General features: G+C 37.7%; 2 protein-coding genes across 2 annotated transcripts; one reads left to right on the top strand and one right to left on the bottom strand.

Moving 5' to 3' along the window:
• Positions 1-23956, top strand: LOC308696724 (uncharacterized protein). Its single transcript, XM_081375616.1, has 12 exons — positions 1-694; positions 911-1006; positions 1204-1437; positions 1522-1681; positions 1970-2029; positions 2201-2691; positions 19162-19869; positions 20093-20188; positions 20386-20619; positions 20708-20867; positions 21145-21204; positions 21571-23956. The coding sequence occupies exons 1-12, from the start codon at positions 104-106 to the stop codon at positions 22101-22103; spliced, it is 3423 nt and encodes a 1140-aa protein (XP_081231742.1). The 5' UTR covers positions 1-103; the 3' UTR covers positions 22104-23956.
• LOC308695978 (uncharacterized protein) lies at positions 23804-27526 on the bottom strand. Its single transcript, XM_081374293.1, has 3 exons — positions 26985-27526; positions 26800-26878; positions 23804-25277 (listed from the first exon to the last, which is right to left on the bottom strand). Exons 1-3 carry the CDS (start codon positions 27300-27302, stop codon positions 24457-24459), a joined length of 1218 nt encoding a protein of 405 aa, XP_081230419.1. The 5' UTR covers positions 27303-27526; the 3' UTR covers positions 23804-24456.
• Between the last annotated feature and the right edge of the window lie 426 nt (positions 27527-27952).

The raw sequence follows: 27952 nt of genomic DNA, 5'->3' as shown, positions 1-27952 counted from the left end.
ACGGAACCAGGAAACTATTACAGAAAACCAGCACAGGAGAACGTAATTTATTTGTCGTTTAGCTGTTGTAGGCTTGTCTCTGTCTGTGAGCGCATGCAATAAAATGGCAGAATCCAGTGTTTCTTTGGCTCAGGATCAGTTCAGTTGTTCAATCTGTCTGGATCTACTGAAGGATCCAGTGACCATTCCCTGTGGACATTGTTACTGTATGATCTGTATCACAGGCTGCTGGGATCAGGATGATCAGAAGGGAGTCTACAGCTGCCCTCAGTGCAGACAGAGCTTCACTACAAGACCTGTTTTAGGTAAAAACACCATGCTGGCTGAAGTGGTGGAGAATTTGAGGAAGAGAAAACTACAAAACGATCAACTTGATCACTATTACGCTGAATCTGGAGATGTGGAGTGTGATGTCTGTATTGGGGACAAAAACAAAGCCATCAAGTCCTGTCTGGTGTGTCTGGAATCTTACTGTCAGACTCATTTTGAACGTCACAAGGAATTTCACTCAAGAAAGCGACATAAAATGACTGATGCCATTGAAAGACTGCAGGAGATGATCTGCCCTCTACATGACAGACTGCTGGAAATGTTCTGTCGTACTGACCAGATCTGTGTGTGCATGCTGTGTATGGCGAATGAACACAAAACCCATGATACTGTATCGCCTGCTGAAGAGAGGACTGAGAAACAGGTATGAAGCAAGAGCAAAGAGTAAACTTATTTCCTCCTTAATGATATCCCCCCCCATCCCCAAAAAAGTGCCATTCCAATATATCTACCTTTGCAGTGTAGATATCAGTGTAGATGAATGGATAAATAGGAATTAGATTTCAAATTTAGAATTAAGAAATCCCATATGTCCACAACAGACAGTCAGACAGTGTTACTGTCATTTTTCCCCCTACAGAATCACTTGGAAGAGACCAAGAGAAATTTCCAGCAGAGAGTCCAGGAGAGACAGAAGGAGCTTGAGGAGCTGAGAGAGGCTGTAGAGTCTCACAAGGTGAGTTTAGAGCAGAAGAACTGCTGGAAGAGCTGTTTCAGACTCAGTTAGGACTCTCCTCCAGTCAGTCCGTGAGGAGCCAGTGCTGGAGCTCTTTCAGTCCCACTGAAGCCCACTGTGGGGAACAGGCTGTGTGAGGGACCAGTAAGAGCTGAGTGAATGGACTGGTTCTAATGCGTCTCTGTGTGTCCTAACAGCGCTCTGCACAGGCAGCAGTGGAGGACAGTGAGAGGATCTTTACTGAGCTGATCCGCTCCATTGAGAGAAGCCGCTCTGAGGTGACACAGCTGATCAGAGACCAGGAGAAGACTGCAGTGAGTCGAGCTGAAGAACGACTGGAGCGACTGGAGCAGGAGATTGAGGATCTGAGGAGGAGAGACACTGAGCTGGAGCAGCTTTCACACACAGAACATCACATTCAATTCCTCCAGGTAACAGAGATCTGAAAAACAGAATGTTGTGTTTTAGGAAGCAGGAATCTGATTTTCCTTCGGTTTGTCTTTGTGTCTGTGTAGAGTTTCCAGTCTCTCTCTGTCCCTCCTGGATCTACAGACTCGTCCAGCATCACTGTCAGTTCTCGTCTCTCTTTTGATGATTTAAGAACTTTTGTCTCTCAGTTGCAAGAGAAACTGGAGCATGCTTTTAAAGAAGAGAAAGAAAACTTATGTAGAATAGGTAAAGTATTCATGCATTTACTCCCAGTAATGTTAATATAATGAATGTAATGTAATCCTACAACACACTGCATTAAAATACAGTCAGGTGGATAAAAATGTATATTTTTACATTGAAGATATCTGATGGTTTCCACGGTGCATTTGCCTTTACTCTTGTCAATATAACATCAATATAATGAACATCATAAAAACATTATAATCCTTCAACACAATGTGTTGAAAAAATACAGGATGGAAATTAAATATTTTTACACTGAAGATGTACATTGTCTGTTGGTTTGCACAGTGAGATACATCGAGGTGATTCCCACCCCTGAATACGACAGCAGGAATGAGTTCCTACAATGTAAGTTGTTTTATATAAACAGGAGCGCACACACACAGAGAAAGAGGGGAAGGAGAGAAAGCCAAATCGTTTTTTATTAAAACAAATAAAAACTATTCTAACTACAGGTTTATTTGCTGTGATTAATGATTGCCATTCAGATTTACTGATTGAAATGTGTTTGGTTTTCAGATTACCAGCGGTTCACTCTGGATTCAGATTCAGCCAGTACATACCTCAGGCTCTCTGAGTTGAACAGAGTGGTTACTAACATAAACAAAATCCTGCAGTATCCTGATCATCCAGACAGATTTACTCATTTTTGTCAGGTGTTGTGCAGAGAGAGTGTGTGTGGACGCTGTTACTGGGAGGTTGAGTGGAGTGGTGAGGTGGAAATATCAGTGTCATATAAGAGCATCAGCAGGGAGGGAGAGGGAGATGAGTGTGACTTTAGATGTAATGATCAGTCCTGGTGTTTGTGCTGCGATTCCAGTGACTCCAGTTGCTCATTCTGGCACGATGGCACAGAGACTGAACTCCCTGTAGTCTCCAGCTCCTCTAGAATAGGAGTGTATGTGGATCACGGTGCAGGAACTCTGTCCTTCTACAGCGTCTCTGACACAATGACCCTCATTCACAGAGTCCACACTACATTCACTCAGCCTCTCTATCCTGGGATTTGGGTTGGCTCTAATGCACGAGTAAAATTGTGTGATTCAGCATAATATATTATAGACCTTTCACACATTCAGTGCTTTTTCACTATCAGGTCAAACAGTTCTGAATACTGTGAGGATTGGTTGTATCTCCACTTAAGCACGGTGTGATTACAAAGCTCTTTTGTTCAGGATTTCCCTGCACATGCTCAGCTGTGCTGGTGGAATGCCTGTAGTAATGTACTGATGGTATAGTAGCCTACATGAAATTAATTTTACACATGCCTTATTCTTAAGTGACATTAAGCTAGCTAACTAGTTAAAAATATCAATATATTATTTGTATAATATTATGTCAAAAAATATTATTTGTTGCTAGTCTTCAAACGTTTTCCTTTTATTTTTATCTGTAACCATCCATGGCACGCTCGTTCCAATGTGTACCTAGAGTATACATAGATGCCAACTTGTCACCAAGGTAACAGTAAAAGTTTTATAGGTTCTATTTTCTAAACACTAAATTCTTCATTGTCATATTAAGAATTGTAACAATCTATTGTGTAAATATATAATGAAAAGTGGGAGAATTAATTTAGAAGAATATTCATTGACAGTAACAATATGTAAGCCATATTACAGTTTTTCTCAGTCGCTTTGGTGCATTTCTCACATCACTATTTACATTTGCACAACAGTTAATGCAGTTGTCAAAACAATTAGTACAAACTGCAAAACCTAGTTGATAACCTGCAAAAGCATGTCACTTGCTCAAAATAGATAGCTCATTCCTCAAAAGCAAGTATTCATGTCAATGAAAGTGTCAGTATCATCAAGATGAAAATTCTTGACACCATTGTTTATGAACAAGATAGTCAAATGGCTTTGTCATGTTGTCATTATGACAGTTTACTCTGTAAATGTTTTCCAATGCAAAAAAGTCAGATCTTGGTGACACTACCTGAAAATGCTCAAGACAGCAGTATATACTATTTGCACAGCTATTGAAAAATACAGTAAAGTTACACATTACTGTATTTAGTGAGGTAACTGAGTACAAGACACTGAATGTGTATGTTTCACATTTTTACTGCATATGCTCTTTGCAATTCTAATTTGTTCACAGCATTGTGCAAAAGAAAAAATACACCCTTATTTACAGCAAACACAAACTCCCTTTGGGTAGAGCTGTGCACAACTGTACACAATATTGCAGTACATATTGGAACTGAACATACAACATACATAGTACTGTAATCATTCATACGCATCCAGACGTTCCTCATCAGTGAAAGCTGAGATTCACCTGAGAGAAACTAGTTCAACATTTTTGTATGTAATGAGGACTATTAGTTTTATATGGAATGACTATTCAGCATTCACAAGTATAGTTAATTTTAAGTTTTAATTTTAATTTCACAAGTATAGTTAATTTTTTAATAGTTAACTGACATGACATAAGCAAGTGATAATGTTATAAAACAGCAGAGAGTTGTATGAAAGCAATTGATGCATGTCCAAAAGCATTTGTAATTTGTTGGAAGGAATGAGAAACTGCTACTATGATGTGCACAAATGACTAAATGTTGTGGAGGTTGAACTAACTGTTGTGCCAATGTAAATAGTGATGTGAGAAAAGCACCAAAGCGACTGAGAAAAACTAATTATTCAATTATTCTATTAGGCACACCCCTTTTGATAACTTTTGATGATTAACTCTACCAAAAGCCTTAGAGGCGTCAATAAACCCAATTATAACAGAGGAATTCTGTCTTTTATACAACTCTACTATTTCTTTCAATGCATATATACACAAGTCAGTGCTATGCTGTGCCTTAAAGCCAAACTGATTGTCTGTGGTAACTAGATATACACCTAATAATCGATCTAATAGAATTCTTTCCAGAACTTTTGATAACACACTAGCCAGAACAATTGGTCTATAGTTATCCAGACTTCCCAGCTTGCCAGCCTTATCCTTAACAACAAGTACTAATGCTACCGACAACATAGACTCTGGCAACAGCCCATGTTTTATCAAACCATATCACATCATTCCTTGATGCTCTTACATCTTTCCAGAAACCGTTAATTATTATGTAACAAATTTTCTGCCATTGAGTCTGCTCTCATCATGTGTTCATGTTTACAGACATATCGAACTGCATATTTATACCTAGTAGCATTAGTAAAAATTGTTCCAGAAGAGGCCCCTGTCTGGGCCTAAACCTGCTAAGTTCCATGCCTTAAATGCTTTCTTAGCTTCAATATAGCGTCCAGACACATACTTTTTCCACCCTGGCTTACTATAAAATTTCTTATCAGTGCGTACAAAATATGGTTAATATGTAAAATATGTTAAAACACATACAGTCGTGCTCAGAATTAATCATACCCTTGGTAACTATCAAAAATGGCTGTAAAAAATAAATCTACATTGTTTATCCTTTTGATCTTTCATTAAAAAAATTTGCAAAATCCTAACCTTTCATTGAAGTAAAAGAATTGAAAGTGTTATTAACATTATAAAATAAATGTTTTTCTCCAAAACACGTTGGCCACAATTATTCACCCTTTTATTAAATACCTTTTTGCAATCTCCCTTTGCCAAGATAACTGCTCTGAGTCTTCTCCTATAATGCCTGATTATAGTTTTTAAATTATTTTATTTTAAATTTGATTAATAAATTTTATCAAAAACTGAACAATTGGAACATTTGCTAACGGACTCAAACCTTGACTATCTGTGTCTCACTGAAACCTGGCTAACTCCTACAACTCCTTTATCTGTATTTAATATCCCGGGTTATAAGGTGTACAGACGAGACAGAAGTCAAGGGAAAGGCGGTGGGGTTTTAATTTATGTTAAGGAGAGCATTCTAAGCAAACAAATAGATATGAATGAAAACACCCTGGAGTGCGTAGGGGTTACGATTACATTGTCCCCCGAAATGTCTTTTGTTGTTTTTGCAGTTTATCATCCACCTACTGCCACAAATGATTTTTTTAACTGTTTATCTGCAATCCTTAAACAACATGAAAGAAAAGAAGTTATACTTATGGGTGACTTCAATTTTAACTGGCTTGACAAATCACGCAGAAAAAAGCTTAAGGATGTTGCAAAAACATTTAATATGGTACAAAAGATAAATAAACCTACACGAATAACTAAATCTTCCCAAACATTATTGGATTTAATATTTACAAATACACCAGAAATGATAACTAAAATATATAACCTTGTTACTGGCCTGTCAGATCATAATCTTTAGCTGCTAGGAAACTGACTAAATCAAGGTACAGGGACCAAACCACAATGAAAGGTAATCTCACTATGTCATTTATTCCAAAGAAAGAGTTAATACAAATTGAGAATGAAATAAAGCCAACAAATTGGAGGGACACTGTTGAAAATAAATCTTGTGAGCAAGCATGCAATGAAATAATGTCAGCCCTTAAAGATATAATAGCAAGATATACAGAAACAAAAACTAGAAAACCTAGAGCTAAACATAGATTGCCTTGGTTTAATAGTAATCTCTGGCAACTAATGAAAAAAAGAGATGCCTCTTTAAAAAGGTTTTTAAAATCGGGTTTAATTACTGATCATTTAATTTATAAAAGTCTGAGAAATAAGGTTATAATGCAGCTTAGAAAGGCTAAAGCATCTGTAACCCTGTTGAAATCATTATCATTAGTAAAAGTTATATAAGCTGGAATAAATAATTTCATAGTTTAATAAATAGAATTTGAGGTTAAAAAAGTTAAGAATCATTGACCAGCAAAGAAGTTGTGATTTTGCTCAATAAGAAAAATGCATATTGTTTTATTTTCATGTTTTACATTTAAAAGGTTAAATATTTTTTGGTTAATAATATTTGTGAAGATGCTTTAATGATGTCGGTAAGAATAGAAAGAAACAGTTACAGAAATGTTTTGTGAATTTATTTTATTTCTGAAAGTTTTGTAATGAGCCAATCACAGTTGAGGTCAAAGTACAAGGAGGGAAGAGGATCGCGAGACGCGTGAGATGGGAGTGTGTTTACAGATAAGAAAAACGTGGTTAATGTATAGCTAATGCACCCGTTTTAGTGAAAGTGTTCAACAAGGACTCTTATATTCACTTTAATGGTGATAATTCTGTCAGTGTGAGTGGCATACTCCGCACACGAAGACTGAAATTAGTGCTTAGTGTTTTGCATGGACTTTGCTAACAAGCTAGCGGCCAGCAATCTCGAGTAGAGGTGGGCGATATATCGTTTAGACCAGGGGCGTCGCTAGACACCTTTTACTGGGGCACTGTTTTCCGGTTTCGTAATGCGGCGTTCGACATATACCCTATTAAGGTAGGCTATGAAAACATGACGAAACAAAAGTTTGTAAATAATACAAAAAAATCGTATTTGTATTCATTATTGGCTTCTGTAGATGTGTGTCATGTAGATGGACATCAGAATTTTTTTTGTACGAAGCAGGGACAGGCAGTAGCGCGGGAAGGGGGGTGCTGCGAGGGCTACAGCCCCCTCGTCATAGCATCAGCACCCCCAAGTGGGGGGCTGTGAACTAACATAATATTGTACTTTAAAAACGTGAAATAAAAATAAACAAATGGACAGCGTTAACTAACTCTCGTATGCCTAATGAAGTGAGTGTTCAAGCTACGGAGAAAATGAAATAAAGTTTTAATTTGTCATGCTTTGTTACGTTCAGAGCACGTGAGCGGAGAGCGCATTTCTGAATATTCCGCTCGCTCGCTCATTCCGCCCAGGGTCGCTCGCTCAACCTGGTTCAAAAATACGTGGAATAATAAGGGCTGCCTCCGACTAAAGTTTTTTTTCTAGTCGACTAGTAGTTGTTCATTTAAGCCATTAGTGTACAAATCGCCCCTTTATATTAATTGTATTACTTAAATAGTCTATATACAGGATAATGAGCGTGTAGCCTGTACATAATATAGCCGCACTCAAGCGCACACGCATAAAGATTGCCACAAAGAACCGGCAAAATTATGAACGTGTCAAAAATAGCAAGGAGACATTTAATTGTTTATTAATAAACTGGTGTTTTCTGTGATGCTGCAAAGATGGAGTTGGCGATGCAGACACGCCATGAACGCCAGAGAGAAATGCATGTGAAATACACATTCCATATGGATTATATAATCAGAGAATAGACTATTTATTTTCGTTTTGAATATTTTCGTTTAAAAGTAGACTTTTCAAGCTTTCTATAATAGATAGCCTATATTTCTAAAATCTGTGATGCACAAGCTGAGTTTCGGCGCCCTCCAGTTCACGTGCAATGCAATCCTGTCGGCGCCTTATTACACTGTCTGCTATATATTTGCGTCTTATTTATTAAATAGCCTTGAAAACATTTAAAACATTGATCAAAATTAAGATACAATTTATACAAAACGAAAATCTTTTAAAAATAGTCTTTCTACAAAACAAAACTCAATGAAGTGGTAAAAATCATGTCTTACCCACTCCATGTCTCCATATATATTGCACATCTCATGATGTAGCCTATCTTTATCTTTCTCATGCTGCATATGCTCACTTTCATAATCAACATTGATTAAATTAAAAAATAACATTAGCCGTTTATATTTAAACATAAATATGAAACTAAATGTTTTCTTTAATGGCTACAACACATGTACAGAGAAATTTCATGTCTTGTCGTTGGCCACAACATAATGACGTCACATATTTTCCAACCCAGCCCCCAGCCCCCCCTCCATGAAACAGCTTCCAGCGCGCCTGGGGACAGGGAAGCAGAAAGGAGAGATGATGAGTTTGAGGGAGGTACGGCTTGATAAACAATTTACATCATCAGACATCAGATGCAAAAGCATCAAGCCTCAGAAAAACCCATATGAAAAACCTCTGCCAAGAAATGGAATTGCACTTTACTATAGGCAAAAACTTTTATACAGAAAAAGAGTGCACTAGTCTCGCATTAGCCTACTATGAATGAGAGAAAGTGCAACGTGCATTATGGCGGAATAAGTCCCGTATTTTGTTCCGATCAGCCTGTAAAAGAAGACGGCCGACGCCGTACTCTCTTCCATTGAAGAAAAGTGAAGCCGCCAATGTCTCCGAGTCTGCGCAGTAGTGAGCGTGAAGTGAGAAACTTAGTTTTGAGAAAGAAAGAAATAATTTTTACCCCCTTGAATTTCTGTTTATATGCATTCTGTTTACATGCATACATAGGCCTACATGCATACATACATACATACACACACTCACACACACACACACACACACACACACACACAGTGCTTTAGAAATAGAGTTGAGTTTCTGACTTGCCATTTTTGCATATTCAGTGTGTGTGTGTGTGTGTGTGTGTGTGTAGATCCGTATATATTTATATACATATATGAGCTACAATATATTGTTTCACAGCAGCTTCACAATAGTAACAAATTAAAAAATCGCCTGAAAAGCAGCTTGGCCAACAAGCCAGTAGTGTCAATATTCAGTTAATAGTCACTTCAGTGTTGATTCAGTTCAGTTCAATGACTGTAACATTAATCAAACATCCTGTATAATACAGTGTTTTTGGGCACATACATGTACGTGTGACAAACTCCCATACACTTCCACTGCACACTGAACAAGCAAAAGACACAAGATAGTAGTGTTTTACATAATTCATATCTGTGTGTATGTGGGCTAATCATTTTATGTTTGTGTGTAGAGTTACTACGCAAAAACAAAATTTTTGGAAGAGTTAAAATAGTTTTGAATGTTGACAATACACATTAACATTTTGTGGATCATTCATTGCAACATTTATCCTTTGTTTAAGAATCTGTTATCTGCTTGATAAATCATTTATGCTATGCTGCCCACTAACATTCTTTTAAAGAATGTTATCCAATTTTTTGCCTTTCAAACACCTTAAAATACACATATGTAGGTCTGAGAAATCCAAATTTTCTCGGGGGAGCATGCCCCCGAACCCCCCTAAGTTACCCAACTACCCAGCCTGGTGTTTTTAAAAAAACCGCCCCTGTCTGCAGCGCTGTATAGCACAGAAAATACACACAATGTTGTGTTCTGTACTACTGTCTTTGATTGTTTGTGATAACAATGAATCATTCTTTCGGATATGAAATTTATATTTAATTGACCTATCGGTAAGCCACGGCCTCCTTAGTTACTTTTGCTATCTCAGACAAAAATGGGGGACCTGTGCCCCAGTAGAGCTTTATGTCTAGCAACGCCCCTGGTTTAGACGATAATATCCAAATTGTTGTCTGGACGATATGCAAAATTGGGATATCGAATATTTCATAATTTGTACAATCCGACCCCCCAAACATGAAAAGAGCTGATAGAAGTTAAAGAGAAAACAAATAACGCACACTATAACCTTCTAAACAATTATATGTAGTGATTTTTAATACTGTAGGGCAGTACTATTCCCGGAAGCAACCTCCGATGGTCCCGTGTCGTCAAAAACGCACATTCATACGTAAATTCGAAATAGTGCGCGCAGAAGCACATGCGCAAAACCGTTTTGGAAAATTATATATTAATTATTTTTATTTTATCATATGTCATTTTACAAAAGGACATTTTACAAACCTACGTTTTGCGCATGTGCTCCCGCACGCACTTTTTCAGTCACAACACAGCAATCAGAGGAGGACGCGCTGAAAACTGTAATGCTGTTCTCTTCCTTCATAACTCTTATTGAGAAGGTTTGAGTTGCAGAGGAATTTGTGACTGTTTCACCTGTTCAACCACATCAAAGTTTCGTAATTAGTAAGTCCGTGCTTTTCTCTTTTTGTTCTTATGTGCTGAAGGGCCGCTGTGCCTTGGTGAAACGGTGTTTGTATGTGAAGAGCTCTTTTCCAAAACGCCATAAACCTAAAAAGCTGCCTCAAAGAACCAGCAAAAGTAATGATTATGAATATATGTAAAATATTGCAATAAGACATTTTAATTGTTTATTAATTTCTGTGTCGGCTGCAAAGATGAAGTTGACGATCTACTATTGACTCGCGATCTTCGCAGTAGGCTAGTGAACGCACCGGAGAAATGCACATTTATTAGGCTACATAGTTTTATTTTATTTTGTTTTGGATGGTTTTGTTTAGAACCAGCTTTCTGTAAATATATTTCACATTTTTTAGGCCTGTGAGGCGAGTAGGCTACGGTTCGGTTCGGTTCATGATATCTACAGTTCAAGCACCTTATGTTGTGATTGCTAGCCTATATTACTTTTTATGTATTAAATTCAGGAAATTGGTGAATGAAAAATGTATTAAAATTAAGATACAAATAATACAAAACGAAATTCGTTTTAAAGAAAGGCTTTGTGCTTTGTTTTGAGTTCTCTGTGAAAGTTTGAAAGTCTTTTAGTGCCGCTTTCAGAGCGCGCGTCCATAATGGAGAACTGTCACGTGATATTGTTTTTTCCTCATAAATGCAAACACGAAAAATAAAAGACAAAAGACTTTTTTAAAAAGACAAACCATCAATTTTTGGAAGAAAATGGATGGATTTATAGCGTTTTGAGGAAAAAAAGGCGTTTTGGGGAAAAAATGGATGGAATTATAGTGTTCTGAAAATTTTTTTTTTTTACTTTGAATTATCATCATCAACAATATTGTTTGATTTAATAATCACTGTTGCAAGAGGTGCCTAGTTCCATTTTTTTTATTATTGTTTTATTTTGTAAGTGGAAAAAGTAGGGGCTACCTCAGATTCTGTTTAGTTAGCTCCTTTATTGTTTTTTCTATAGCCTACAATAATAGGTCAAATGCAGCAAGTCAAAAGACCAACTGGACCTTCTTTGCCAGTTTGCATACATTTCTTTGAAGGATGGCAAAAATATCGTCTGAATATCGATATCGAGATATTGGAAAAAAATATCGAGATATTCATTTTTGTCAATATCTCCCACCCCTAATCTCGAGTAGTTAAAGCCTGTGTGGAACTGTGAGAGTGACGATGATCAAAGACCCTGACGGAGCCGGATAGCGTTACCGAGTGTTGGACTTTGCCCGTATCGTCGACCATGTGACTTTCCTCGTCAACCATCTTCTCTTCTCTTCAACTCTCTTCATCTTTTTTCCTGTTACTGACGCCTTTGATCCTGTCCGTGAGCTTACATCTACATTGAGTATATAAGGTACCATTTTTTTGTTTGGCCTGTGTGGTGAAGCAGCCATTTCGTTTAAGGCTACAACGTACCCGAGCTACATTCAGGCCTGCATCATTTGAACATTTGAAGGGTATTTCAAATTTAAAATAGAGTTTTGCCGGCTATTTTATTTTCTTGGGCCCTATTGTTTGAATGTGAATTGAAATACCTTTGTGATCTGAAAAGTGAGTTTATTAATACCTTTTACTTTCTGACACACTTTTTCTAACTAAATCTGTCCTTTTTTATAAAACAGTTGTGGTTACTGACTGATACTTTAAGTTGATTAAGGAAAAGGAGTAATTTTTGAGTTAAATGTGAAAGTATTTATAAGATAAAAGTTCTTGAAAGACATTTCATTTCCGTTTAAAGTGTAAATAGTACTACTTAAATAGTGATTTAGAGGGAAAGAGTATTTCATACAATGAGTTAATAATCACACACACACAAGTTGAATACTGATACATTTATTAGTGAAACTCACATATTTTACTGAAAAGAAAGTTAAAGAACTCAGGATAGCCACCTCTCATTATAGTGAAACAAGCTAGAGAGGCGCTACACATCCTTTTTTCTTGAAATCATTAGAGAAGCAAAAGGGAATAGTAAACAACTATGGAAGACCATTGACAAATTAACTGGCAAGGATAATCCCAAGTATGAAAGCATACAGCTCAAAATAAATAATGATATACAAAATGATAGCTTAGCTATTGCAACAGAATTTAACGATTATTTTTTGAATTCCGTGGAAACACTGGGTCAAAATTTTACTAAAAAAATATTTAATTATTCCTTAGTCTGTGATGCTGGTTTTATTATGACACCCACAAACGATGTAAAGGTTAGTAAAATACTTTCAACACTAACTAATAGCAAAGCAAAGGACATTTATGGTCTTGATACTGCTTTCTTAAAAACTCATAAAGAATCTTTGACCGTTCCTTTAACTAAAGTATTAAATAAATCTATTAAAGAAAGCATCTTTCCTAGTGCCTTAAAGCTTGCTATTGTGACCCCGGTGTATAAATCTGGTGACAAACAAGAGGTTAGCAATTACCGACCCATTAGCATCCTTCCGGTCATCTCAAAAGTCATTGAAAAGTTGGTAGTAGAACAACTAATTGCTCACCTTGACTCTAATGCCTTTTTACACCCAATGCAATTTGGATTCAGGAAAAAACACTCAACTGAAACAGCGTGCTGCTACTTCCTTGAACAAATTAAAACAAATTTAGATCAGTGGTTGGAGCAGTTTTTCTTGATTTAAGCAAGGCTTTCGATACGGTTAATCATGAGATACTGTTAAGCAAATTGGCACACTACAATATTTCAATAAATACACAAAACTGGTTCAAATCTTACCTGAGTGGACGACATCAGTGCGTGCGAATGAACAACACATTATCCCCCTTGAAAAGCTGTACTATGGGGGTCCCGCAAGGGTCAATCTTAGGGCCACTGCTTTTTAGTATATATATATAAATGACCTTCCACTAGTATGTAATGATATTGATATAATAATGTATGCGGATGATACTGTGCTGTACACTCATGGGAAGAATGCTACAGAGGTTGATTTAAAATTAACAAATGTAATGCATAAGGTTGTTGAATGGTTACATAATTCATGTCTCACTTTGAATACTGAAAAGACGGTAACCATGTTTTTTAAAAATAGATGTAAACTTAAGGAATGTCCTGAGGTTTTAGTAAATGGGCATGCAAATAAAAATGTGGATGAATTCGAATATTTGGGTGTTACCCTGGACCCAACTCTTAGTAAAGATTGAGTAGTACACTAAAATTTAATCTTATAAATTACAGATATATAAGAAACTCTCTTACCATTGAGGCATCAAATACTTACTTAAGTGCAATGATTGTTCCACATTTTTTGTATTGCATCACAAGTTGGTCACAAGCGGGTAAGACAGTCTTAAGACCACTCGAATCATTATATAAAACAGCACTTAAGATCCATGATAAAAAAACACGTCAATATCACCACTGCAAAATAATTACTAAGTACAATATTTTAAATTTTGGAAATTTGATAATGCATTCAAATGTTTGCTTACTTTTTAAAATCATTAATAATGCTGTCGCTCCTCCTTTAAAAAAATGTATTACGCTCAACTCAGAAAAAAAAAAGAGCTACTCGGTCAGCCACTAGAGGAGAGTGCAATATTCCCAATCGCAAAACTTCTTTTGGCAAATCAACTTTTTCTTTTGTGGCCATAACTCAGTGGAATACTCTCCCCACACACCTTATTACATGTACAAATCCTCTAACCTTTTCGAGTTTGACAAAGGCATGGTTACTGTCACAACAAAATTGTACACATTTATGAAGTGTGTGTGTTTTGGTTTAAGGAAGAGGGAACAATTGAGCATATGATAGTTTTAATTGAAATCAAGTGTGACTGTAGTTGTAAAATTGTATATTTTAATGTTTTGTATTTTACTTTTGTGAAATTTTGTCTTATTGTCTTATTGATCTGTCAAGGGACTACGGGCGGAAAATAGCACTTGTGCTATAACCTGGCACAATGCATCTCTCCTTGTTTTGATACAAGGTTAATGTTATTTTGTGCATTGTCCCTGTTTAAATAAAATGAATCTGATAAAATGAATCTGAATCTGATGAGTTTGGAGAATAACTGACAAGAGATCAGAGACCATTCCTTCATAAAGAATCTCTCCAGATCCTTCAGATTCCCAGATCCATGTTGGTGCTTCTTCTCTTCAGTTTACTCCACTCATCAGGTCAGGGAACTGGGACGGTCATGGCAGAAGCTTCATTTTGTGCTCCCTAACACATTTTTGTGTTGATTTTGATGTTTGTTTTGGATCGTTGTCCTGATGGAAGATCCAACCACGGCCCATTATAAGATTTCTAGCAGAGGCCGTCAGGTTTTGATTTTTTATCTTTTGATATTTGATAGAATCCACGATGCCATGTGAATAAGAAGTCCAGGACCTCCAGCAGAAAAATATGCCCACAACATATAAGATCCAATGGTATATTAAATTGTACACATGGGGTACTTTTTATCCTTGTGTGCACCAAACCCATCTAGCGTGTTTGCTGCCAAAATGCTCTTTTTTTAGTTTCATCTGACCACAGAACCCTGTGCCGTTTGAAGTTCCAGTCGTGTCTGACAACTGAATTTGCTGGAGTTTATTTTTGGATGAGCGAGGAGCATTTTTCTTGAAAACCTCCCAAACAACATGTGGGGATGTAGGGGTTGTTTGATTTTTTTTTTAAATAGGCTTTCTGACCCCAAGACTCAACTAATCTCTGCAGTTCTACATCTGTGATTATTGAAGAGTCTTTGGCCACTCAAACTTTCGTCCTCACCGTCCATTAAGACAATATAGACACACGTCCTCTTCCTGGCAGATTCGTAACATCTTTAGTTGGTTATATCTTCTTAATTATTGCCCTGATGGTCAATTCTTTAGCTATTTACTTTCTATTTTGTGATGCTCAACAATCTTTTGCTGCACATCAGAACTGTATTCTTTGGTCTATATTCCTGTCTGGGCCTACCTGCTAAGTTCCATGCCTTATAAATGCTTTCTTAGCTATGGGATCCAGACACATACTTTTTCCACCTTATCAGTGCGTACAATATGGTCTACTAGCCTCATACACAGCTCCCACAATATTATAGAAATGGTTTAATGTATTTCCATTTATGTGCATGATTATTTTAATCAAAGTCAACACCCAAGCACCTTTTTCTCCATTCACAGAAGTGCTACACTGCGTGACGATGAATCCTTGTGTTGTTTATGCTGCTATTTGCACATGAAAAACACTAATTTTGTTATTTTTAATAGGTCACAGATCCAGACTTATCCTTTCTAATTTAATTTCATTCAAATTTAACATGGCATTTAACATAACACAATTCAATTCTAATTTAACATCTTGTCAGTTAATTTGTTTTGTGTTAGTTTGTTTTGTTAGTTTTGTGTACAAGTTATGTGTTAAAACACATAACTTGTCAGTGAATGTGTTTAATTGGAGAAATATAGTATAGTACAAGTGCAAATAAACTTAGCAGAGATCAAATCATAAGATCCTCTTTGTTTTTCTTATACAGTATATACCACAATCCAACAAATATAAAAGTTACAGTTTCTTGTGCATGTGCAGTTAAGTATATACTAATGTGTGTCTGATACGCCTCGCATGCAGTAGCAGTTTTAACATTAAGTGACATGGCATCTGACGCACAGAAGCCAATGGCACATGTCACTATGCGTATTGGCACATCCGGTGGCACATCCGGTCTTCATTGGCATGTGCCATTGGATAGTGGCATGTGTCACTGACATTATTGGCATGTGCCAGTGGTGGATAGTGGCATGTGTCACTGCACTGACATCGCAACACACTGACACTGACATGTCACCTGACTGACACCGAGTCGCGGAACATGCCACCGTGTTGCGACACCTCCAGTAGTGACTAAAAGATTAATTAAACACCTATAGCCTACTGACGTAATTGTGGCACAAAATCCTAAATAAATAGCCTAATTTTGTGATTTTTAAAATATCAATTAAACGAATTAAAGTGCATTAATATTTTTTCAAACGTGTTATTTGTGTCACGTCTTTATTTGATTGGTACAGTATGTGTCACTGTATGTTTTGTAATACCAGTGCTACTTTACGATGTTTATCTCGCAAAGTCACAAACTGCCCATTCTAGGAAAGACACGAAAAAAATCTATCATGGGTTACTACGAATACAGTCGCGTCCGTTACTGTAAACCTTTATTTTTGCGTGATGCTGCAGAGACGCACGCCAGTAGGTGTCAGTATAAGTGAGTGTAACACTGGCCAGCGCATCTGTGGCTTTAGGCTAATATTTCAAAAATAATTGTATCGAATTATGTATGTAGGCTACACATTAACTTAGCGATATTATAAATCATATTTTTTGACAGCATAAAGCAAATTGTTATGCAAGTGGCATATGACGCAATCCATTGGCACATCTCACGTTTTAGTGACACATGCCAATATCCACTGGTGGTAGCCTACATGCCAGTTGGCCTGTGTCACTAAAACTGACATGTCTCTTTATCTTGTGGCACCTCCAGTAGTGACACCTGCAGCTGTCTGCCAGAGTATAATGTAGATTATGTAACATATGCACATAGTTAATTTGTACAACACAAATTATTTTATTTATTGAATAATTCCATAATGTTAAGGTAGGTCCTGTTTGTTGAATTTTCAAAATGCACTGAGCTGTTTTTTGCACTTGTATAGCCTAAATAGAGAATATAGCTAGTTTTTTACACTTTTTGGAAGGACTTGAAATATTAAAGCCACAGATAAGAATCTTGCGCTGGCCAGTGTTACACTCACTTATACTGACACCTACTGGCGTGCGTCTGTGCAGCATCACGCAAAAACAAAGGTTTACAGTAACGGACGCGACTGTATTCGTAGTAACCCATGATAGATTTTTTTTCGTGTCTTTCCTAGAATGGGCAGTTTGTGACTTTGCGAGATAAACATCATAAAGTAGCTCTGGTATTACAAAACATTCAGTGGCACATACCAATCAAATAAAGACGTGACACAAATAACACGTTTGAAAAAATCTTAATGCACTTTAATTCGTTTAATTGATATTTTAAAAATCACAAAATTAGACTAATTATTTAGGATTTTGTGCCACAATTACGTCAGTAGGCTATAGGTGTTTAATTAATCTTTTAGTCACTACTGGAGGTGTCGCAACACGGTGACATGTTCCGCGACTCGGTGTCAGTCAGGTGACATGTCAGTGTCAGTGTGTTGCGATGTCAGTGCAGTGACACATGCCACTATCCACCACTGGCACATGCCAATAATGTCAGTGACACATGCCACTATCCAATGGCACATGCCAATGAAGAACGGATGTGCCACCGGATGTGCCAATACGCATAGTGACATGTGCCATTGGCTTCTGTGCGTCAGATGCCATGTCACTTAATGTTAATACCGCCTCTCCTCGCATGGGGAAGAGCGCTAGAGGAACAGCCAATGATGGAATGGATCTAAGGTCTGCCTCCCTTTCCTTCAAGTCTCCTCTGCCTCTGAATGCTTTATAAAGGCTTTAGAATACTGGCTCCCCTTATTCTTTAGAAAGAGCCACAGGCCTTTGTTCCTGATGAAGTGTATTTGTAAGTTAGTCGAGCCAGAGCTGGAAAGGGGGAGGCAATTCGTAACTGTAAGGCCTGGTTTCACAGACAGGGCTTAGAATAAACTAGGATTAGGCCTAGTTCAATTAGGGCATTTTAGTCGCTTTTATTAACGTGCTCTATAAACACAGTATTGTGAATTTTGAGACAAAACAATGAAACAGACAGATTTAGAGTGCAAGTTGCTTTCAGTTAAACAGCTCAAACATGCCTTTTAGTCTGGGACTATCTTAAACCTTGTCTGTGAAACCTGCGGGTAAATTTTTTTCTGGATCCATCAAGGATTATTTTATAATTAGGGGTCCAAGCTGTGATATTCATGTTGTCCACTAGAGGCCACCACAGGATAATCTTTTAAACCCAATCTTTCTCTATTTTGAAATAAATGCATTGATCCAATTCATTTGTATAACTAGGTGTACTAATAGTATAGTTTTATATAATTAGTCTACATAGAAATATGCAAAATGCTTATAGATCATTGAATTTTATTTTATTAATTAAACATTAAGTAGCCAGACAGAAGTAAACATAATGAGACAATTTTATGTTTTTTTACGATAAGATATAGCCTAAGAAATTCTATTCCCAAAGATATGTATTTTGAATAATAAAATAAACGTGTGTTTTTTTACTGTAAGCATAAGGTTAGGGGTCAACAACACAGAAATAAATTGTAAAAATGAAAAGGGCCTTAAGATAAATGCTTTAGATAATTAAAGTTTTGATCTGCAAATTATCTTCACATTCATTTGAAACTATATGGCGTGATTCAAGAACAGAAAAAGCCAAAAAAAAAAAAAAAAAACATTTCCTCAATGAAAAACTGGGACGTCTTCACTTTATTAACCAAGAACTTTTAACCAAATCTATGCTTGACAAGCTTTTCACAATTTCTTATGACAATGAATAATTTTCAAGTTCTAACTAGCGAGATTGTGAGTAGCCTAATTTGAGACGCAGATCATAAATCTGTTGATAAATGTAAACGTTATTGTGCTTTTCGTCCAGAAAAAAAAAAAAAACAAAGCTCCACGTTCACTTTGTAGGCTATTTGCCCGGACTATGTCGGACTCGTCGACGCATGCGTAACATTTAGTTTTTTAGTTGACGTGTAAACGCCCTCAAACACGGAACCAGGAAACTATTAGGCTACAGAAAACCAGCACAGGAGAACGTAATTTATTTGTCGTTTAGCTGTTGTAGGCTTGTCTCTATCTGTGAGCGCATGCAAAAAATGGCAGAATCCAGTGTTTCTTTGGCTCAGGAACAGTTCAGTTGTTCAATCTGTCTGGATCTACTGAAGAATCCAGTGACCATTCCCTGTGGACACAGTTACTGTATGATCTGTATCACAGGCTGCTGGGATCAGGATGATCAGAAGGGAGTCTACAGCTGCCCTCAGTGCAGACAGAGCTTCACTACAAGACCTGTTTTAGGTAAAAACACCATGCTGGCTGAAGTGGTGGAGAAACTCGAGAAGACAAAACTACAAGCTCGTCCTGTTCAGTGTTACACTGGATCTGGAGATGTGGAGTGTGATGTCTGTACTGGAGACAAAAACAAAGCCATCAAGTCCTGTCTGGTGTGTCTGGAATCTTACTGTCAGACTCATTTTGAACGTCACGAGGAATTTCACTCAAGAAAGCGACATAAAATGACTGATGCCATTGAAAGACTGCAGGAGATGATCTGCCCTCTTCATGACAGACTGCTGGAAATGTTCTGTCGTACTGACCAGATCTGTGTGTGCATGCTGTGTATGGCGAATGAACACAAAACCCATGATACCGTATCACCTGCTGAAGAGAGGACTGAGAAACAGGTATGAAGCAAGAGCAAAGAGTAAACTTATTTCCTTCTTAATGATATGCCCCCCCCCCCATCCCCCCAAAAGTGCCATTGCAATATATCTACCTTTGCAGTGTAGATATCAGTGTAAATTAATGGATAAATAGGAACTACTAGATTTCAAATTTAGAATTAAGAAATCCCATATGTCCACAACAGACAGTCAGACAGTGTTACTGTCATTTTTCCCCCTACAGAATCACTTGGAAGAGACCAAGATAAATTTCCAGCAGAGAGTCGAGGAGAGACAGAAGGAGCTTGAGGAGCTGAGAGAGGCTGTAGAGTCTCACAAGGTGAGTTTAGAGCAGAAGAACTGCTGGAAGAGCTGTTTCAGACTCAGTTAGGACTCTCCTCCAGTCAGTCCGTGAGGAGCCAGTGCTGGAGCTCTTTCAGTCCCACTGAAGCCCACTGTGGGGAACAGGCTGTGTGAGGGACCAGTAAGAGCTGAGTGAATGGACTGGTTCTAATGCGTCTCTGTGTGTCCTAACAGCGCTCTGCACAGGCAGCAGTGGAGGACAGTGAGAGGATCTTTACTGAGCTGATCCGCTCCATTGAGAGAAGCCGCTCTGAGGTGACACAGCTGATCAGAGACCAGGAGAAGACTGCAGTGAGTCGAGCTGAAGAACGACTGGAGCGACTGGAGCAGGAGATTGAGGATCTGAGGAGGAGAGACACTGAGCTGGAGCAGCTTTCACACACAGATGATCACATTCAATTCCTCCAGGTAACAGAGATCTGAAAAACAAATTGATTTTGAAATAGATCTTTCTGTCTTTAGCTGGTGTTTCTATTGTGTCTTTGTGTCTGTGTAGAGTTTCCAGTCTCTCTCTGTCCCTCCTGGATCTACAGACTCGTCCAGCGTCACTGTCAGTTCTCGTCTCTCTTTTGATGATTTAAGAACTATTGTCTCTCAGTTGCAAGAGAAACTGCAGCATACTTTTAAAGAAGAGAAAGAAAACTTATGTAGAATAGGTAAAGTATTCATGCATATTCATGTCAATATAATGAATGTAATGTAATCCTACAACACACTGCATTAAAATACAGTCAGGTGGATAAAAATGTATATTTTTACATTGAAGATGTCTGATGGTTTCCACAGCGCATTTGCCTTTACTCTTGTCAATATAACATCAATATAATGAACATCATAAAAACATTATAATCCTTCAACACAATGCGTTAAAATATAGGATGGAAATTAAATATTTTTACATTGAAGATGTACATTGTCTGTTGGTTTGCACAGTGAGATACATCGAGGTGATTCCCACCCCTGAATACGACAGCAGGAATGAGTTCCTACAATGTAAGTTTTTTTTATATAAACAGGAGCGCACACACACAGAGAAAGAGGGGATGGAGAGAAAGCCAAAACGTTTTTTTTATTAAAACAAATAAAAACTATTCTAACTAATACTTTTTACATGTGGTACACTTGCTAAAGGTTAAAGATTTAACACATTTTTTTACATACAATCTAGGTCTCTAAAATATAAAAAAATCAATATGATATATAGGTTAACCTGAAGAGTGAATTTTTATTGTATTTGTGTCAGTGTTATTCAAGACATCATCAATCACATTTCATTGATTAAAACATGAGACAACAGGTTTATTTGCTGTGTTAATGATTATCACTAGATTTACTGATTGAAATGTGTTTGGTTTTCAGATTACCAGCGGTTCACTCTGGATTCAGACTCAGCCCATAAATACCTCAGGCTCTCTGAGTTGAACAGAGTGGTTACTAACATAAACAAAATCCTGCGGTATCCTGATCATCCAGACAGATTTACTCATTTGACTCAGTTGTTGTGCAGAGAGAGTGTGTGTGGACGCTGTTACTGGGAGGTTGAGTGGAGTGGTGAGGTGGAAATATCAGTGTTATATAAGAGCATCAGCAGGGAGGGAGAGGGAGATGATTGTGACTTTGGATTTAATGATCAGTCCTGGTGTTTGTTTTGCGATTCCAGTGACTCCAGTTGCTCATTCTGGCACGATGGCAAAAAGACTGAACTCCCTGTAGTCTCCAGCTCCTCTAGAATAGGAGTGTATGTGGATCACGGTGCAGGAACTCTGTCCTTCTACAGCGTCTCTGACACAATGACCCTCATTCACAGAGTCCACACTACATTCACTCAGCCTCTCTATCCTGGGATTTGGGTTGGCTCTAATGCACAAGTGAAATTGTGTGATTCATCATAATAGATTATAGACCTTTCACACATTCAGTGCTTTTTCACTATCAGGTCAAACAGTTCTGAATACTGTGAGGATTGGTTGTATCTCCACTTAAGCACGGTGTGATTACAAAGCTCTTTTGTTCAGGATTTCCCTGCACATGCTCAGCTGTGCTGGTGGAATGCCTGTAGTAATGTACTGATGGTATAGTAGCCTACATGAAATTAATTTTACACATGCCTTATTCTTAAGCGACATTATGCTAGCTAACTAGTTAAAAATATATTATGTGTATAATATTATGTCAAAAAATATTATTTGTTGCTAGTCTGCAAACGTTTTCCTGTTATTTTTATCTGTTATCATCCATGGCACGCTCGTTCCAATGTGTACCTAGAGTATTCATAGATGCCAACTTGTCACCAAGGTAACGTAGTAAACGTTTTATAGGTTCTATTTTCTAAGCACTAAATTCTTCATTGTCATTTTAAGAATTGTAATTTTAGAGTAACAATCTCTTGTGTGAATAAATTATGAAAAGTGGGAGAATTGCTTTAGAAGAATATTCATTGACAGTAACAATATGTAAGCCATATTAATTATTTCATTGACATACCATATGACCATTATTGTTCTCATGATTGAATATTGGTAATACATCTTTATTAGGCTGAATGGGTCATGTAGTTTATGCTTAGCTTTTCTTGTAAATATTTGCACCTTCCTGCTTCAATTGCTCCACCATCATCCCCATTTCAAAGAAACCCAAGACTGAATGACTACAGACCTGTTGCTAACATATCTGTGGTCAAGAAGTCATTTGAGAGACTGGTGCTAGCCCACCTGAAGGACATCACTGGAACCTTCTAGACACTCTTTAGTTTGCTTGAGCAAACAGATCCATGGATGACGCACTACATCCAGCAACATCTAGACAAACAAATTACTTAAAGAATCCTGTTCGTGGACTTCAGTTCATCCTGCACAAACAGCACTGGTGCTCCACAAGAATGTGTGCTCTCTCCCCACTACACGAATGACTGCACCTCTACAGACCCCTCTGTTCAGCTCCTGAAGGGTGCAGACGACACCACAGTAATTGGCCTCATTCAGGATGGCGATGAATCTGCATACAGAAGATAGATCCAGCTGACTATCTGGTGAAGTCACAGCAACCTGGAGTGGAACATACTCAAACCAGTGGAGATGGTAGTAGACTTGAGGAGGAACACCCCAGCACTCCCCCCACTCATCATCATGAACAGCACTGTGGCTGCTGTGAAGTTCTTCAAGTTCCTTTCTAGGGTTGCACCAGCCACTCGTAATTTCTCACTTAAATTGGAACGCAAGTCCACACTAAAGGCTTAGTAAATATTAGCTAGTTTGTAGCTTACCCAGTACTTTGTTGCAACAACAATTTAAATTCTGTCATAATTTACTCACTATGAAGTTGTTCCAACCCTGTATGAATTTCTCTCTTCCGCTGAACAAAAAAGATGATATTTTGAAGAATTTTGGTAACCAAACACTGACTTCTATAGTATGGAAATAGTATATATATAGTATAATAATAGGGCCCATCACCTGTTTAGTTACCAATAAAATATCTACTTTTGTACTCTCTGTAAACAAGTAATGCATATAGTGGCATAATATGACCTTTACCCTCAATACTCCAATAGCAGCCTTCAAATACGTGCAACAAAGTTGTTCAAATGCTGTGAATTTCAGTTTATCCTTCATTCTAACGGTATAAATAGTTATGATACTACTTAATCATGATCCTAATAGTTACAACACAATAGTATACTGTCATATGACACAGAATAATCTGTATTTCTTTTCAACATCAACAACACTGATGCTACAAATAAAAGAATTTGGAAAAAAAATCCTGAAATAACCATTTATTTCTATTAAATACAACAGACAAATCCAGTTAGTGTTTCTGCTGTGACTAGCTGCAAATATATATGTATAATCTATAATTATATCTAATTTAGATCATAACAAACTCTTTAAACAACATATCCTGTACATTTTAGGTACATCTGCAATTCAGGTGAGATTGCGTATTTCATGTTAAAGGTATTAAAAACCTGTGCTAACACCAACTTTCTAGTGTACGCTTGTTGGGTCCGTGTAGTTTCCCTGCAGTGTGTATATAATGTATAATGCATCTCACTGCTTTAGTCTTTGCAAAATAATGACCAGTTAAAAGTTATAATAAGGGCCTGAACACTGCAAAATTACACTTGGAACTGGCATACTGAATGTCTTTATCAGTTCTTCTGAGTGCTTGCAGGACACTTCCAAACAACAACAAAAAGCTACAAAAATGATGTCCAGCATTCTCTGTTGTGAGTGTGTGTATCTTTCAGGGCAACGTGTCCTGCTGTGTGTTAGTCTGTATATGAGAGAGTGCGTGTAAGTCAGGGTGGTGTTTCTTGGTGTGTATGCGCAGGTACTGTTTGCCTGCGAATCGTTTTCCACAGCGGGTGCACTCGTACGGTCTCTCTCCGGTGTGGACAGTCTGGTGAGCCGTGAGGTGTCCCGACTGCGTGAAACGCTTCCCGCACTGCTCACAGCGATACGGCCGTTCTCCGGTGTGAATGCGCATGTGTGTGTCCAAACTCTGCGATGTGGTGAAACTCTTCCCGCAGATTGAGCAGATGAAGTGTCGCTTGCCGGCTCCACCCGCCCGTAGAGCGCCCAAACGCCCATAGAGACCCAGCCCTGAGACGTTACCCAGAGCAACGAGCCGCTGTGCGGCAAACAAGGGAGAATTATGGGATACAAAAGAGTCCGACCCACCAATCCTCTGCGGTGAGGTCTGCAAGTGTGTGAGTGTGCTACGGACAGAGTGTGCGGCCCAATCGGATACCGGGTCCAGATCAGTCTTCGCACACAAGTCTTCCTGAAACACTCGATGGAGATGGGAAGCGCGTGTATCCGACATGGTTTGAGCAAGGGAGAAGGAAGCGTTATCCGAAACAGACAAGTCGACGCTGGAGTGCTGGGACTCGTCGGCGCCGGAGTGTGTGTCTGCAAATGTGAGCGTATGGGAGTGTGTGTCATGGTCAGGGGAGTGTGAGAGTGTGTGAGAGTCCTGTCCCGAGAGCTCAGCAACATCTAGTTTAGGAGAGTCGTGAGCCACCGCAGAGACACTTTCACCTTCGTCTTCATCGTCATCCTCATCTGTTAAGAAACAAACAGTGTGAACACACCACACTCATTTTCTAAAAGGGTTTGCATGGACTTTCAGGGTACATTTTCATGTCCCCATCATACATGCACTGATATATTAGATCATTTTGAGTAAAATTGATAAAGTAAAAAACTGTTCACGGGGGCTTTTACCATATTATTTGTTTTACAAAATAAAAGTTTGTAATAAAAAAAATACTAAAAAGTGAAAGTAATAATTTGAAAGAAATAAAAGTCAGCTTTGGCTTGCTCAGTTGGGGCTTAAAAGACAATTATTATTCAGAAAATATTACCTAACTGACACGATCAGATAAGAACACTAAAATCTTAACTGAGCTGAATAATGATGCTATTGTCTTCTGTAGAGCTGCTTTATAGCGGAAATTGAAGTCGTTTCATAATTGGTACACTGCATCACTCAAACTATTACTGAACTAAATTGAATTAACATTGAACTGAATAATGATGCTATTGTTTTGAAGAGCTGCTTTATAGCTGAAATTCAAGTTGTTTCATAATTTATGAACTTGCCAACAATGACACTGTTGTTGAAGTGAACTGACCTGAATAAAGACACTATAGTCTTCTGGAGATCTACTTTATAGCTGAAATCAAGGTTGTGTCATACATTATGAACTTTGCAACATTAATACTGTTATTTTCCTGTTTATTACCTTGGAGCTGTTTTGACACACCTTTGGCCTGCTCAGTTGGGGCATAAAAGACGATTCATATTATCAGAAATATCATCGATCTAACTGTACTGACGGGATCAGATCGAACAACCTGAACTGAGCTTATGTCTTTTGCAGAGCTGCTTTATAGCTGAAATTGAAGTCGTTTCATAATTGATTCATAAACTCTGGCACATCGACATGGCTACTAAACTGAATTGAATCAACACTGAACCGAATTGAGCTGAATAGTGACACTATTGTCTTTTGCACAGCTGCTTTTATAGCTGAAATTGACATTGTTTCATAATTAATGAACTGCAAAACTGACACTTACTGAACTGAATTGAATCAACATTGAACTTTGTGACATTAATGCTGTTATTCTCCTCTTTATTACCATGAAGCTGCTTTGAAATGAAGACTTGAATAAATGTGACTTGAAGTTGACAATATGAATTCGTCACACTCATTTTGAAGGAGTAGACATGGACATTCAGGCTCATTCCAAGTATGCAGTACATTTTCATATTCCCATCATAGATTTTTATCATATTAGTTAGTAATTGTTATTTAATAATGTTCAAAAATGTTTTTAAAATAAAAAAGTGTGAAATACAGAAAAAAATATAATGTAAAAATGTATATTTAACAAGGCAATGTGCATACTTTAAAAGTAAAATAATCTTAAAATTATTGAATTGCCTCAAATCCTTGTGTGAACCGTGGCATTTGTTTAGATTTTAAGTTCTGAGCTTTGTCAAAATCTGGTGAAGCATTTTTTTAACACATGCATATAAATATTCATTCAGGTTAGATCATGCATAGAAGTAACTCACCTCCCAGCGGCGGCTGCTCGAGACCTTCCTCTTTGATTTGCATTGGGATCAGATCTCCTCCATCACGAAACTCACGCGCCTGTAATCCGATCAATAACAAATAATAATCGCGTATACACACAGATATATATTGCTTCCACTTTAATCACAAAAACACACACACACAAAATAAATGGTAATCTAACCTCTGACACTGCACCCCGGCTGGTGGACTCTCCGCCTCCGGACGTTTTTCTGCTCACTAGCGACTCGCATGCACTGCTGTCACACCGGCCGTCTCGCGCTACGGTTGTCTCGTCGCTGAACCCCCGCGCCGCAACGATAGACTCTATGAGTTGCAGTTTCCGTCGGAGCTCCTCGTTCTCCTTCTGATGGCGTGAGATCTCGATGTGTAAAACGGCGTAACCGTCGTCCACAAGCTCGCAGATTTCTGCCACCGCCGCACGAGTCAGGGTCTCCATGATGGTCGCGAGCTGGGTGTGAAACGCCCGGTAATTCGCCATCCTTCGCGCTCCTCTGCGTTTGGGCCGCCTGTAGGTCCCGCGGACAAGTGTGTGTGTTACAATACAACTTTAGGTTACGGTGACAGCTGCTTTCACTGTCCGTAAGGTGAGACTGTCCTGTGTTGTTTTTATTTTCTGCCTGAAACGGTGTAAACCATAAACGCTCCGAGACTGTTGCTAGTGGAGGCTGATGTCGTTTCCGGGGGCTTCGCTCAGATGTTGTCAAAATAAAAGTCACATGTAGACTATTTTTGTACTGTTCAAACTTAATTATTAGCAGTTTACAGTTTCTGATTAACAATGTATTTATTATTACTATTTATTAATTTATTTATTTTAACAGTCCGATTACTGAATTATTAAAATATTAATATTTAAACAATTGTACCTGCTGAAAACAGTTCTCTTCAAAAATGGTTTACAACACCAACTAAATAAGGACAGACAGAACAATGTGAATGCTGCAAATTGCCTATTTGTTCACACTGGATCAGGCAAAAAACGTATTATATATATATATATATATATATATATATATATATATATATATATATATATATATATATATATATATATATATATATATATATATATATATATATATATATATATATATATATATATATACATATTCATTCTGGACATTCCAT

The sequence above is a fragment of the Scardinius erythrophthalmus genome (assembly GCF_964197995.2).
Source record: "Scardinius erythrophthalmus genome assembly, chromosome: 9".
Taxonomy (NCBI): Eukaryota; Metazoa; Chordata; class Actinopteri; order Cypriniformes; family Leuciscidae; genus Scardinius; species Scardinius erythrophthalmus.
This window is presented reverse-complemented; position numbering and strand designations above follow the sequence as displayed.